This window comes from Tripterygium wilfordii, chromosome 16 (genome assembly GCF_013401445.1).
Source record: "Tripterygium wilfordii isolate XIE 37 chromosome 16, ASM1340144v1, whole genome shotgun sequence".
In the NCBI taxonomy this organism is placed as follows: Eukaryota; Viridiplantae; Streptophyta; class Magnoliopsida; order Celastrales; family Celastraceae; genus Tripterygium; species Tripterygium wilfordii.
In genome coordinates, this window is record NC_052247.1 from 723,374 (window position 1) to 737,328 (window position 13,955).

At 36.8% G+C, this 13,955-nt stretch overlaps 3 protein-coding genes across 5 annotated transcripts; 1 reads left to right on the top strand and 2 right to left on the bottom strand.

Annotated features, from left to right (window-relative positions):
• Positions 1 to 801: 801 nt before the first annotated feature.
• LOC119980488 (transcription termination factor MTERF8, chloroplastic-like) lies at positions 802 to 3,277 on the bottom strand. The gene is made up of 2 exons (XM_038823195.1): positions 1,551 to 3,277; positions 802 to 1,284 (listed from the first exon to the last, which is right to left on the bottom strand). Exon 1 carries the CDS (start codon positions 3,126 to 3,128, stop codon positions 1,965 to 1,967), a length of 1,164 nt encoding a protein of 387 aa, XP_038679123.1. The 5' UTR covers positions 3,129 to 3,277; the 3' UTR covers positions 802 to 1,284; positions 1,551 to 1,964.
• A 90-nt stretch (positions 3,278 to 3,367) lies between these two features.
• Positions 3,368 to 11,340, top strand: LOC119980487 (THO complex subunit 1). 2 transcript variants are annotated; one of them, XR_005463890.1, is made up of 22 exons: positions 3,368 to 3,496; positions 3,649 to 3,732; positions 3,840 to 3,914; positions 4,295 to 4,388; positions 4,939 to 5,084; positions 5,187 to 5,258; positions 5,932 to 6,004; positions 6,095 to 6,160; positions 6,289 to 6,335; positions 6,588 to 6,659; positions 6,790 to 6,915; positions 6,993 to 7,058; positions 7,160 to 7,201; positions 7,680 to 7,796; positions 7,907 to 7,989; positions 8,780 to 8,846; positions 8,955 to 9,026; positions 9,178 to 9,228; positions 10,156 to 10,215; positions 10,367 to 10,516; positions 10,772 to 11,106; positions 11,153 to 11,340. XR_005463890.1 is itself a non-coding variant. In XM_038823192.1 (21 exons), exons 1-21 carry the CDS (start codon positions 3,494 to 3,496, stop codon positions 11,036 to 11,038), a joined length of 1,833 nt encoding a protein of 610 aa, XP_038679120.1. In that variant the 5' UTR covers positions 3,368 to 3,493; the 3' UTR covers positions 11,039 to 11,260. The 2 variants fall into 2 exon arrangements, 1 of the variants encoding a protein (XP_038679120.1); XM_038823192.1 differs by having other exon boundaries at positions 10,772 to 11,260.
• A 322-nt stretch (positions 11,341 to 11,662) lies between these two features.
• Positions 11,663 to 13,947, bottom strand: LOC119980545 (cilia- and flagella-associated protein 20). Of its 2 annotated transcripts, none has more exons than XM_038823277.1 (6): positions 13,872 to 13,947; positions 13,698 to 13,772; positions 13,583 to 13,614; positions 12,925 to 13,166; positions 12,176 to 12,412; positions 11,663 to 12,076 (listed from the first exon to the last, which is right to left on the bottom strand). In XM_038823277.1, exons 2-6 carry the CDS (start codon positions 13,748 to 13,750, stop codon positions 12,068 to 12,070), a joined length of 573 nt encoding a protein of 190 aa, XP_038679205.1. In that variant the 5' UTR covers positions 13,751 to 13,772; positions 13,872 to 13,947; the 3' UTR covers positions 11,663 to 12,067. The 2 variants fall into 2 exon arrangements, with proteins under 2 accessions (XP_038679205.1, XP_038679206.1); XM_038823278.1 differs by having other exon boundaries at positions 13,698 to 13,767; positions 13,872 to 13,914.
• Positions 13,948 to 13,955: the final 8 nt, after the last annotated feature.

Sequence of the window (13,955 nt, forward strand, 5' to 3'; positions counted from 1 at the left end):
CCGCTTGTTAATTAATTGGGCCAAAGGTTCACTAAGTTTGGGCTCTCAAAGGCCCAGTAAGGTTTTATTGGGATACTTGTTTCATCATTCGGCCAAACGAGAAGTTTGGGATCTTATTGGCCTGGTGAGGACATAGACTGTCATGTAGAGATCATGTCCAAATAGATTCGCTAAGGATATTATCTGCTCTGGACCGTACGAATTTGTTCTTCTTAGGAGCTTCTCGGTCCTATAATCTCTCGAAGGCATCAACACTAGCTTAGTTAGTTTACTCTTTCTTTAGGATACCGTCACCATTGATTCTTATGCCTAGAAAACATGTCGCATCTTTGGGTGAGAGGTCCTAGAACTGTACTTATACACCACTTAGTTGAGTTATGCCAATCCAATGTGGGATTAATCTTGATAGAAAACCCAATAATTTCTGATATTCATTCTTACTAGGATACCAACCATCTCAATTGACAATTTTCCACACCCGAGCCATTAGTTTGAATGGTAAAGATGATGCATATCACTATGGTGATCAAGGTTCATATCCTCCCTTCCCCATTTTTAAAAAAAATTGACAGTTTCCCAATGGCTCTCTCTCTTAATATCAGTTCATCAAGTTAGCCTGGGTGGTAATTTGCTCATTATAAAATTTTGACAAAAGCCTGTGCATATAGGATGGGGAACTAAACGTGTATCAAGGAATAGAGAATCGAGCATATCCTCTATTACACAACCATATATGCCTTATCAAACAATAATCTAGATCATAGAACACGGTTCAGCTCATTGATCAAGAGGAAGATGACATGAAGGAGCGATCGACTAGCGATTATAATTATGTAACAATCGAGAATATATCCTCTAATGTGCAAGCAGAAATGGCTCTGCAAAGCAAGAATGTTCATAATTAGACTACATCCCAGATAGCCTAGGCAAGAAACTCTACCTCTTCTTTGGTTTTACTTTCCTTTTCCCCAAGTTTCTTCTCTAATCTCTTTCTTTCCTTCATAGACTTGGCACTTTTGTACATCTCCAATCAAATATGGGACCTGTCCATATACTTGAGAACAAATTTGTCCATGAAAACCTCATCACTCAATGACAGTAATGTTTGAATCTTTATACCCTTCTTCACAAGGTTCTTTGATCCTAAAACCGCCAGGATGTTATTGCCTTGGAAGAAATCTCGTATCAACGGAGTAGGTAAGAACCGTGAGATTTTCGATTAGAGTCTCTGTCTTCAATTCCATGGTGTTCACATAAAAGTCCACTTTCTTCTTGATTCCCTCCCTGGAAAAAGCAAAGGGGAATGAAGACTCGAGGCATATCATCTATTACGCAACCAGATATGCCCTATCAAACAAAGAATGTAGATCATAGAACACCGTTCAGTTAATTGATCAAGACGAAGATGACATGAGTGAGCGATTGACTAGTGATAATAATTATGTAACAATCGAGAATATATTCTCCAATGTGCAACTAGAAATGGCTCTTCAAAATAAAAATGTCCATAATTATACTACATCCCAGATAGCCTAGTCAAGAAACTCTACCTCTTTATTGGTTTTACTTTCCTTTTGTCCCAAGTTTCTACTCTACTCACTTTCTTTCCTTCATAGACTTGGCACTTCTGTACATCTCCATCAAATTTGGGACCTGGTCCATATACTTCAGAACAAATTTGTCCATGAACACCTTATCACTCATTGACAATAATGTTTGAATCTTCATATCCTCTATTACGCAACCAGATACGCCTTACCAAGCTAAGAATGTAGATAATTAGACCAATGATCAGAGAACAGTAGAACACGGTTCAGTTCATTTGATCAAGAGGAAGATGACATGAGCGAGTGATTGATTAGTGATTACAATTATGTAACAATCGAGAATATATCCTCTAATGTGCAACTAGAAATTGATCTTCAAAGCAAGAATGTTCACAATTATACTACAACCCAGATAGCCTAGTCAAGAAATTCTACCTCTTCTTTGGTTTTACTTTCCCTTTCCCCTAGTTTCTTCTCTAATATCTTTCTTTCCTTTACAGACTTGGCACTTTTGTACTTCTCCATCAGATTTGGGACCTGGTCCATATACTTTAGAACAAATTTTTCCATGAAAACCTTATCACTCATTGCCAGTAATGTTTGAATCTTTATACCCTTCTCCACCAGGTTCTTTGATTCTAAAACTGCCAGGATGTTATGCCTTGGAAGAGATCTTGAATCAATGGAATAGGTAAGAACCGTGGGGTTTTCGATTAGAGTCTCTATCTTCAATTTCATGGTGTTCACATAAAAGTCCACTTTCTTCTTGATTCCCTCCCTGGAACAAGCAAAACAACTCGGGGAACGCCTGAAAGCATAAAAGATTTGATCTTCATTCCACCCCAAACTCTTGAACACATCAAATTTATCCTTCAAAGTCGACTCAGTCATCGATATCACGGTGCAGAAAGCACGTAAAAACAGAGGATCCTTAGCATTCATACCCATATTTTTCAAAGTTCTGATAGCATAAATGGTCGTGTCATTGCTTTGTATAACAAATCTTGGTTTCCTTACCAGCAATTTCATTATTCTTTTCGACGGTACACCTTCATTGATCAACATATCTATATTTGGTTTCAATCTGACATTGAAATCACAAGTTAACAGCCACAAACCACGCCTAATAGCAGCTACAACATTCTCATTACTCCCAGTGAATGACATCAAATATCGAAAACTGGGTTTTATGTGAGATTTTAATCCTCTCCCTATAACTGCAGGATTAGCAACAATTAGTTCTGGCAGAAGCTGACCTGAGAAGCCATTGTTGAGCAAGAAGTCAAATTTGGGCTTGAGATTGCCGTCTACCGTGCGGAGAAGGATACTGGGGCGCTTCTCGATTAATTTGACAACCTGGGTATCATCGAATCCACGAGACTTCAAGAAACAGAGCACCGATTTCAGCTTCTGGAACTTCTTCTCGTCGAGCTGGAACTTTTTGGAGACTGAAATGGCGGATTCTAAGGGAAGCCCACATGAGTCGGAGAGGAATTGAGCTGCGGACGGAGCTGCTGGAGATGTATTGAAATAGCGTTTCTGTATCAAAGAAAACAATTTTCTCAAGGAGATGTTCGCCATATCTGCAAACAAATGGATCTGTTAATTCGCCACAGACTAATATATACGATATCGTGTAGCAGGCTAGCGAGTAGAAACTTTGAAGGCGAGGAGAATTGAAGGATGGAGATGAGAATTAGGGTTTAGAGTTCACCTGAAACAATTCTGGTAGTTATTTGACCCGAAACATCTACAAGAAAGAACTTTTGACCCGAAACTATCTAAATCCAAAATGACCCGATCCGTGCAAGGGTTGGTCCGATTTGCGTAAGAAGAAGACTTCAACCTTACAGGCGGGCATTCGTTCTCTAGCAAACCCACCTTTCACATTCACTCCGTTTCAACTGTGACTTCATAGCTCGAGTCTGCTCGAAGCGCGTCAAGTAATGGTACTTTGAATCGTTCTGATTCCTTCTCAACTGCCTCTTTGATTATATCTTCGAAATTTTTGTGGATTTGCGTTTCCTAATTTCGTTTCATAGTTGTCAATTTGCGATGGTTTGTATGTTAATTGTATATGCGTTTGTCTATCGATTGACAGGAAGTATTGAAAAGTGCTATACTGCAGCCAGGGTCAGTGGAGAATTTCGCCCTCCAGACAGTTCAAGAAGTGATAAAGCCTCAGGTGATTGTGATTCAGGCTTTGGATTCACCGGTTTATGTGTGTGGATATATGTTTGTGAAACACTGTTAACTAGTCCGCTAGTGATCAATTTGGTTATGCCTTGACAGAGACCAACGAAATTAGCGCAAGATGAGAACCAATTGTTGGAGAATATGCTTCGTACATTGCTTCAGGAGTTGGTGGTATGTTAATGTGATGCGTTTTGGGTGCCTGGTCTGGAAATTTTTTGGGTTTTCTCTGTTTGATTGTGGTCAAGGGACAGTCTCATTGGGCATATGTATATTAGATTGAATGTAGGGTGTTGGTTTTTCTTTTTAACTTTTAAGAAGCTCTTATGTATTCAAGAAAAAAATTTGCATTCAAAATTTTAAGCAGCTCTTACATCGTTAATTTTGTTTGTTTATTGAGCTGCATAGAAATTTTCCACTGCCCAATACAATATATCACATTGCAATCGTTAATAATTGTGCTCTTTTGGTCCACATCTGTTTATTATATTAGTCTTTTAGTTTGTATTTATTAATTATGGACTAATATTAATTATAGACTAATTTTGGTACAGTCAGCTGCGGTGCAGTCAGGGGAGCAGATAATGCAGTATGGGCAATCAATCGATGATGTGGAGAATGCCCAAGGCCAAATTCCTCGTCTTCTAGGTTTGTATGGATCCTTTGTTAAAAACTTATATATGTTTTTTGTGGATGAATGTTGTAACTTGCTTCCATAATTAAATTTGTTCTGTTTCCTTTTGTGGTGAGTTTGTGGGATTTCCGGGAGATTTTGAAATATGGAAAAATATATATCAGTTGTCTTTAACCTGTGATAAATTCTTGAAGCATTTGCTCCACTAACGAAAAACTTAGAGGGGAAAGTACTTACTTTAGTACTCTTGATATAATCAACAAATTCGATGTGAAGTAATATGAAGTCCAAATGCTTATACTTAGTGCTCTGGGCTCTAGTTAAGAGTCCAATAGAGAGAGAGAGAGAGAAGAAAAAAAAAAAGAAAAAAAGGGTGTTCACCTGCTTGGAGTAAGCATTTGAAAAGAAGAAAAATATCTGTGTATTTTGTTACTTTTGAATTTTTCTTTTGACTTTGTTCTTGACGTCATACTACTGAGCCTTTGAAACAAATGCATAATTTTTTTGGTCATGATTTAGAATTATGGTCTCACTCTGTCTTATTCGTTTTGGACATGTTTTCAGACTTTGTATTGTATCTTTGCGAGAAAGAACATGTTGAAGGTGGTATGATATTCCAACTACTCGAGGACTTGACTGAAATGTCTACAATGAGAAATTGCAAGGATATTTTTGGCTACATAGAGAGTAAACAAGACGTATTAGGGAAGGTATGACCTTGAGTTCTTGCAATCTTTCTCTTAACCTTTTTGTTTGGATTGATAAGCTGTCTAATGCTTGGCATTTAAATTCTATGGATGAAATACTTGCAGCAAGAGCTGTTTGCTCGTGGAAAACTAGTGATGTTGAGAACATGCAATCAACTTCTTCGGCGCCTGTCAAAGGTAGTTTTGTGGACAGTTTTTTCTTATAATTCTTCTAAAAAATTCTTTGAACTGGTTGATGTGACCAAGATAAGAAGCTTGCATTTACTCGCCTGGTTACTTATTGGGCAATTACTATAGTATGATGAAAAAATTTCCACAGCATAATAAGAAAAGTTTCTTATGTTTGATGCTCTATACAACCTCTATGTTGTAATCAGCACTTATTGGTAATTGGAGCACCGGCATATTTGAAATTCGGGTTAATTCAGTATACTGTTGCTATCCATGGCTGGAATGTTCTCTTCATCTGTGTGATTATCTCACGCTGTTAATAGGGATGTAAATTTAACTTTTGAATCAATTAACAGAATGATAGGTTTGTTGGCTTGTGAGCCTGTTAATGAGATTTCTGGGTGACTTATCGATATCTAGCAGTGCGATCAAACTAACAGTTGAACTAGGTGACTATCAAAAAGCTTTCAAAAACTAACAAGAAAATAAATGACAATTTCTCATAAAATATTGGGAGTAATTGTACTTGGACAAATGATTGAAAGGTTCCTTTTTTATCATACTAGGTGTAGGTTTTTAAATAAGGCAAAATCTATGTATTTTCTTCATATAGATTTTAGTCCCTGAAAAAGAGAATCTCGAGTACTATCTGTCTAGTAACTTAAATCCAAATTTGCAGGCAAATGATGTAGTATTTTGTGGACGAATTCTCATGTTCCTGGCTCATTTTTTCCCATTGTCTGAACGTTCAGGTATATTTTGTTAAAACCTCGTTTTTCACTTTGTTTTTTTTTTTTTTTTCGGTTGTGTTATGTTAACCGGTTACTTATCATTGCATGCAGCTGTTAATATAAAAGGAGTTTTTAACACGTCAAATGAGACAAAATACGAGAAGGAGCCACCAGATGGTACATACCAACTGCATCTAACTTTTGGCAATATTTTACATCAAATTCTAATTTTTCTTTGCTTATTAGTGTCAATTGTTTTTCTTTTTCTTTTTCCAACATGTGCTAATGAGGTCCTCCGTTTTCAGGCATTGCGGTTGACTTCAACTTTTATCAGACCTTTTGGAGTTTGCAAGTATATGGTTTTTGAATCCGTTTTACTATTAATTTTAAGTTTATAATTCAATAAATCATATGTGAATTTTTTTTCTTTCAAATTTCTAGAATGACTAATATGTTTCACGCCTTCAATAATCGATATATTCGCGGATCATTATGTGAAAGCCATCAGATTGATAGCCTTTAGTCTTTTTTCAATAATTCGTATGTATGAAAGATGTGTCAATTTTCTTTTCCATTGATCAATCTGTTTATTTTTTGTTCACAGGAATATTTTTGTAACCCCGCTTCTCTCCCGCTTGCTCCTAACAAGTGGCAAAAATTTACATCCAGTTTGATGGTAAGTCTTCTGTCAGAACTCTCTGTTGTCTTATTTGATAATATATATTCTGTTCTTTACAATTTTATCATTCTATTCTTATGAGAATATAAATTGAGCGCAATTTGTTTCTTTGCTTTTGGATGCATAGGTTGTGTTGAATACATTTGAAGCTCAGCCTTTGAGTGATGAAGAGGGAAACACTAATAATTTGGAGGAAGAGGCAGCAACTTTTAATATTAAATATCTTACTAGTAGCAAACTAATGGGATTAGAGGTATGTATAATTTGTGAAGTGATATTAAGGGTTTGTACAATGTATCTTTAATTTTATTTTCTTTTCTTTTGTAACAGTTAAAAGATCCAAGTTTCCGACGTCATGTTCTTGTGCAATGCCTTATTTTATTTGACTATTTGAAGGTAAGGAATACTGAACTTCTCATTTAGACTGTACCTTTCTTTCATGTGTTTATTTGTACATAAGAGTTGATTAAGTTCTTTTTTCTTCTTTTTTACCGTAGTCTCCTGGAAAACATGACAAAGATGTGGCATCTGATAGCATGGTTAGTGCTATTTTCTAATTCATCTTGCAAGTGATGCGGTCTGGTTGATTTCTATTTTATCTTTTACAAACTAGACTTTTCCCTATTTATATAACTTGAAATTTATTTGAGGTAAAAAACCCTTTATGTTCGATATTATTATGTTCTGAAAAAATATTCTACTTGATGGCCATGGCTTATAATATAAAACCTTGAGATCACTTATGTTTATACTGGCAGAAAGTCGCTCTAGCACCCAGAATTGTCTCTGTCTCTAATTGTTGCATCAGGGCCATAGTCGCTCTAGCGCCCAGAATTGTTGCTCGAGCAACTCTCTTTCTGATGCTCTTTATTCACCAATATTCCCACACATAGTACACTAGATTCCTCTACTTATTGCATTCGCATAGTTTTCATCATATATTTAAGTACAGATGGGCTGATGCATAAGAAGATCTTCTCAGAATTATAACTTCTAAATTATATTTGATTATTGCAGAAGGAAGAAATAAAATCTTGCGAGGAGCGTGTTAAGAAATTACTTGAAGTAACTCCTCCCAAAGGGAAAGATTTTCTTCGTAGTATTGAGCATATATTAGAGCGTGAAAAGAATTGGGTGAGAATTTCTCTCTTTCTCTCCCTCGCACACAAACACAATTTCTTTTTTTTTTCCTTGACAATTTGATGATTACAGTCTATTTTTGTTTTAAATTTCATTGCCTTCAGGTTTGGTGGAAACGTGATGGTTGCCCACCATTTGAAAAGCAACCTACAGAGAAGAAAGCTGTCCAAGAGGGACCTAAAAAACGGTAGGCAAGCTGGTGGATTCATTGTTTTTGTTCTGTTTGCATTTTTATGACTATAATCACGATATAGATCCTAAATAAATGATCCTACGGCATCTAATGAAAAGAACTTTTTTCCTCCTAATATTTCTTTTCCATATCGAAGTAGTTCATAGAGGTATCGTGTATCAAGGCTCCTGAAAGTTTTCTCTTCAACGATCATTGAGCCAATCTGCTATGTTCGGATTCACTTTGCAAAGTTCAAGATTAATATTGTACATGGTCTATCATTGATGTCGTGCAGGACCATCGTGATGCAACCCATATTTTAATTGATGCATATGTTTAGGCCCACTTTAGGGTGATGATACCTTTTTTTCTTATAAAAAAAATGTTATGCAGTAGAATTATAGACTGAGGTATTTTGAACTACTTATACATAGTGTCTCAAAATCTTTAGATGATTTTGGGATGATATGGCTCAGCTAAAGATCTTGTTGCATTAGACTGGATCTTGGAATATTCATTACAGGGTTTTAAGCTTGATTCACTTTTTTTGTGAAGTTTAATATTGGACATTATTTCCATTTTAATGGGTAAGGTAACTAGGGTAGTACGGGGTCAAAGCTCCACCAGGTTTTAGTTCATGTATTTATTTTAGTTAAAATTGGTGATTGAATGAGTGGGTGTTTTCTCTGGTTATGTTTCTATAGTATCCTTGCTGTAAAAAAATCATCTTTGGTCATCTCTCTACAGTATCCTTGCTGGCTTCTATTTATATTTTCTCATTAAATTTAGTTTTTTGATATTCCAGTAGGCCAAGGTGGAGACTGGGAAATAGGGAACTCTCTCAGTTGTGGAAATGGGCTGATCAAAACCCGGTGTGTATAACTAAATGCTTTTTAAAATGTTCTTGTACCCAGACAAACGGAATGACCTTCATGGATTCTGCATTTTAAAATGCTTAAAAGTCATCGTTGGTTTTGCAGAACGCTTTGACTGATCCTCAACGTGTTCTAACTCCGGCAAGCACAGAGTATTGGAAACCACTGGCTGAAGATGTAATCCCCTCCTTTACTTCAAAAATAAAATATTGATAGCTTTGATTAAGCTGCCTTTACTCCTTTCCATATTATGAGATACTTGTGTTGTGACTCTCCACTGACATTTACATTACTACAAACCAGTAAGCTCATTTCATTGTTACTACAGATGGACCCAGCAGCTGGAATAGAGGCTGAGTACCACCACAAAAATAATCGGGTGAGTATGCATTGTCGTAACTTAAGGTTCAGTTAATGTTGATTCTATCATGTTCTTATGTTTCCACCTGTTGGATTTTTTTGCTTTAAAAATGTCCAATTTTATGGAATAGCCACGTATAAAGATAAATAGATAATTGAACCTTTCCGGGTTTGATTGTATTCACAATGCATCAAAATCTGAGCTCCCATTGAGGAAGTGTCGAAAGTTTTAGAGGTTTAAAATATAAAAAGGGAACTTCTATAATAGTTGGATATTAACTCCGCTTCCATGACAAGTTATATTTAAAAACTATATATTAGGATAATGTGTTTCTAGAACACTGAACACTTATATAGACAGAAGGTGGTGTCACACAAAGTTGTGTGGCTTGTTTAGTTTCACTTTTGTCAATGTAAAAGTGAACTTATTACACATAAGCACTTAACCAGAAAAGCGCTGGGTAGCTTTGGAGTGGTGTGAATTGGAAGGCGTAACATGCTCCATGTTGGCTGGTAAGGAGAGGTCTTGAGCAGTTACATATCCCAGACCCTTGATACAAATAGATGTGTTTTGAGTGTGTAGCAATGAAGTTACTCATCAATGGATAATAGTCTGATTATTTGCTTTGAAGAATCGCTATTACAGATTAAAACTTAGATTCAAGTGGGCAGAGGAACTTAGGACTGATCCAGGATTATTGGGTATGAAATCAGGACTGGGTCATTGGAATGGTTTTAGTTTGCACTCTGCTGAGATCATGGTTGTCTGTCTAGGCTTTTTGCCATTTCAGTTTATAAGTTTGGACCATGTCTCGGTGGCTGAAGACACCACCAAAACCTGGTGGAGTTTATGGTGTCCGTGTTCTTAGATTAACTGCTTGGTGCTATCTTGTATACTACCATAATAGTACTCTAAAGGATTTGTTTAATCTTACCAAATCTGCAGGTTTACTGCTGGAAAGGTCTTCGATTGGCTGCTCGTCAAGACTTGGAAGGGTTTTCTAGAGTATGCATAATTTACTTCTGAACTTTCTTTATTTACAATTTTAGTTGAAATCTCTCAGTTTGTGGAATCTAAAGTTTTTTTTTTCTCCCTCTCTTTATATATCTTTTTTCTGCTTTTGTCTTTATTTTTGTCTTTTTTTATTCTTCTACAGTTTACTGATCATGGTATTGAAGGGGTTGTTCCTCTAGAGCTTTTGTCACCTGATGTTCGAACCAAGTACCATAATAAACCGAGCGACAAATCTAAACGTGCCAAAAAAGAAGAGACGATGAATGCTTCACAGCAAGCTGAAGAAAATCAGGTACTATCTGGCCGCCCAATTACCTTCTCACTTGAAAGTTAGTACATACTAAAAAATTTGCGCAACTTAATAAGGGACACGTATTATGTTATGGGATATGAACTACTCACAAATGGCCCCTCCAAAATGAATAGAATGGCCACGTAAACATGTTCGAGATTTCAATGCATATGAATCTCTGCAAACTTCTATATATTTTAAGAATTCAGTGTCAAGTTTTATCCTTAGTATGGTGTTATTGTTTGTTTGAACTAGATTGCAACCCCTGCTAGTGAAATTGATGGTGAGGCGATTAGAACCGATCTTGAAGCCGCAGCAGCACCAATGGACACTGATGCCACAACTGCTATTGGCAATATATCCCAAGGTGGAACTCCAACACCAGAAGAAAATCAAAAGCAAAGCCCCGACACAGATGTCGGTCAAGAGTCTGCCCAGTTAGAAGCTGATGCTGAAGTAGATGTTGGGTTGGATGGAGAGACAGACCCAGAAGCTGAGGTAGAGTTAGATACTGCAGGTTGAGATACATAAAGTGATTCATCCAACTGTCAATCTTGAATGTAGATCCATTTCTTCTGTAGTTTTCTATTTACAACTTTTTCTCCAAGTATGAAACTATTCACATGCATCTGCTCAGCCGTCGCCAAGTAGTCTTGTATCAATCATTTTGATTCATGATTTAGATGAGCATCTTCCATGTCTTATTAAATCGCTAAACAATTGAGAATCGCATGATTTCAAATACTCTTCGGCCGGTTTTTACTTTGTGGGCTAAATGGATCTGGTTGCTCTGCTGGAATAAGAAACTGCTCAGGTTGCTTTCATATGCGTGACCAAGATTTCATTTAAATATTACCGAAAGGACATGGCAAACGCAACAACTTTTGTCCATTTGACATTCCCTCAGGTGCTGGGGAAATTTTAATTTACAGGCATGGTTGTAAAAATCGTGATCTAAATAGTAAGATCTTACAATATTAGGTCAACAAAACGATCCAAATCAATTCAAATCATAAATAACAGGTTTTCTTTTACCAAGAATGCATGTGATGAAGTAATCTTGTTTACTAGTTACTTTTATCTCTCCCCTTTTCAGCCTCAGAAAATAGTGTGAATAAGAAGAAACATGTAGAAGCAAGCAAGAGATTTCCCACAAAACAAAGGTGTATAAATAAGTAAAAGCCACAGCAAACTTCATAATAGCGGGCGAGACTCTACTCTGAAACCAGCAGCTAATAGACATTTTTGGATCAGTCACCGCGGGGCTCGATCCAGCTGAAGGATTAAAGCGTACAGATAAATGTTTACAACTAAAAAAAGCTTATGTCTAATACAGATTTAGTATAAACCGTGAAAGAAAGTTGATAATTAGACCGCTCAAACGAAAACAGGCAAAAGCCAAGTAGATCAGTTCTAGGATTTATAATACTCCAATGCATATCATATATATCTGTAGACAACTCTAAGCGTCAAGCAGAACTGGTCGACTGTTGGACAAAGTCTCAAGACACTGCTCATCTGGTGAAGTCTATCCTTTCTGAAGAATACTTCTCATGCTTTCTGCAGTCAAGATGTAAAAAAAAAGTAAATAAACTACTAACAGGATATTGCATAAGCCTAAATCCCATGGCTGAAGGAAACATGACCACATCATCTTACCTGCATTGGGAGGTATAGTTTAAATTCCGGAGGGAGTTCCTCTTCAGAGTATAGACGGTCAGAGAAATATATCCTCCTCAAGCGGCAATTCGCATGAACTTGAACCCGCAATGTCTCCACATAGTTGGTTCCATATGCTCTCTTGGTAAAATCAGCCAGATTCAATTGGATTTGATTCCATCCATCATCTATCCTCAGAGGCATGGTGCAGATGTAAGGCTTCACTCGTGTAACAGCCTATAAAGAATAAAGACAAGGAGAATTCATTGCCAATGCCTATATAACAGGCCACACAAAGCATAACTGTATATAATGCCATTGAGGGTGATTGGACCCATACTTTTACTTGCCCACTAAAGTCGTGTCACATTGCATTTCATCTAGATATTTATGTACAAGACCCAATTGTGAGAAATCCTAACCTAAAAGAACAGACAAATAAAAGTAGATAATTTACACCAAAAAAAAAAAAAAGAACTACAATACCCAACACTAGCATAACTGCCTAAGAGATTGTGCGAGGCCTGCCATAGGACAATCCCATGCCTAAGACATATAGCAGGTTCTTAAGGTCTGATAATTCTTTAGTTATAGGGTATAAAACAAAGGCCAAAACAAGTTAAAGCTGCAACTCACCAGGTTACTCTAGAAAAGGAAACAAATTAAACATTTGAAAGAAAGTCAGGAATTTAACAAAACAAAGTTACATTCAAATGATAGCATCATCAATCATGGGCAGACTTACACACTTGAAAATTAGAAGCTCGGAATCGACGCCTGACATTCTTATCATCCAGCACTTGAATCTCAAAAGTGAAGTACTTCTTTAGGTTCTTCACAATCAAAACCAAGAAAGGGAGTTTTATACCAAGAGTTGCATTCGGGTCAGCTGGGCATGTAATATATGTGGACTGGATATTTGATCCAACTACTTCAAGAACGTTGGATTGTATGTCTTCATCATGTGGTCGTTTTACATGGCCATTCACAACTGCAAGACCAACAAAAAGGTAACCCGCAAAATTTTCAGTTTGGCTAGGCTAGACGGTTGCTTCATAATTAAGCTAAGCCGTAGGAATCAACAGTTTAAATTGCTATATTATGTTTTCCAAACATATTTGAGATTTTGCTTCAAGACAAGGACCAGGAAGCACCTGAAGAACGACTCAGCAGCAGAGGAACCAATAACATAACATTGAAAACCCTTATAAAATTTTACAATGGCCAAGATATGGTCCTGACTCAAACCTTTCAAATTTCATAATGTTCTCTAGTAATTAACCACTCAAGATGTATATGTATATGTATATATATAAATGCACTCAACACCAAAGTAAAGTAATATCTTTTAAATATACATATTAACAGTAATTGATAAAAACTTAACCACACGCAATCCGTACTCACCTTCTTTATCCCATATCTGCAAAGGTTTGCTCCTGTAAAATCCAGAGAACGAATGAACTCACCACACAGACCTCGCAAGCATGAATCGAAGTCGAAAAATAAGAGAACGACATACCCAAGGCTGTATAGGATGGACAAGAATCCAGACTGAAAGGTGTTCCTGAACATCGTCGCCGATGCTAAACCTGAGCTGCAACGAAATCAAAATAATAGCGAAGAAAAATAACTACGTAATCGTTGATTTTGATCGATCGCGAAGAGAGAACGAACGCAAAGAGAAATCACATACCACCGCGAAAGGTCGAAGGGTGAGAGATGATCTATGGGTTGCTGAGTTTCTCTGTTCTTCGAAGCTCGAAGGCTTTAGGCTGCG

Excerpts from the sequence above, each read along its gene's own strand:
- LOC119980488 (XM_038823195.1), bottom strand. The coding sequence starts at position 3,128 with ATGGCGAACATCTCCTTGAGAAAATTGTTTTCTTTGATACAGAAACGC.
- LOC119980487 (XM_038823192.1), top strand. Across the intron at positions 7,202-7,679 it reads ATGTGGCATCTGATAGCATG|AAGGAAGAAATAAAATCTTG; the intron begins GTTAGTGCTATT and ends TGATTATTGCAG. Across the intron at positions 10,216-10,366 it reads ACTTGGAAGGGTTTTCTAGA|TTTACTGATCATGGTATTGA; the intron begins GTATGCATAATT and ends ATTCTTCTACAG.
- LOC119980545 (XM_038823277.1), bottom strand. The coding sequence starts at position 13,750 with ATGTTCAGGAACACCTTTCAGTCTGGATTCTTGTCCATCCTATACAGC. Across the intron at positions 13,167-13,582 it reads GCAGATATGGGATAAAGAAG|TTGTGAATGGCCATGTAAAA; the intron begins GTGAGTACGGAT and ends TTGGTCTTGCAG. Across the intron at positions 12,413-12,924 it reads TCCGAGCTTCTAATTTTCAA|GCTGTTACACGAGTGAAGCC; the intron begins GTGTGTAAGTCT and ends TATTCTTTATAG.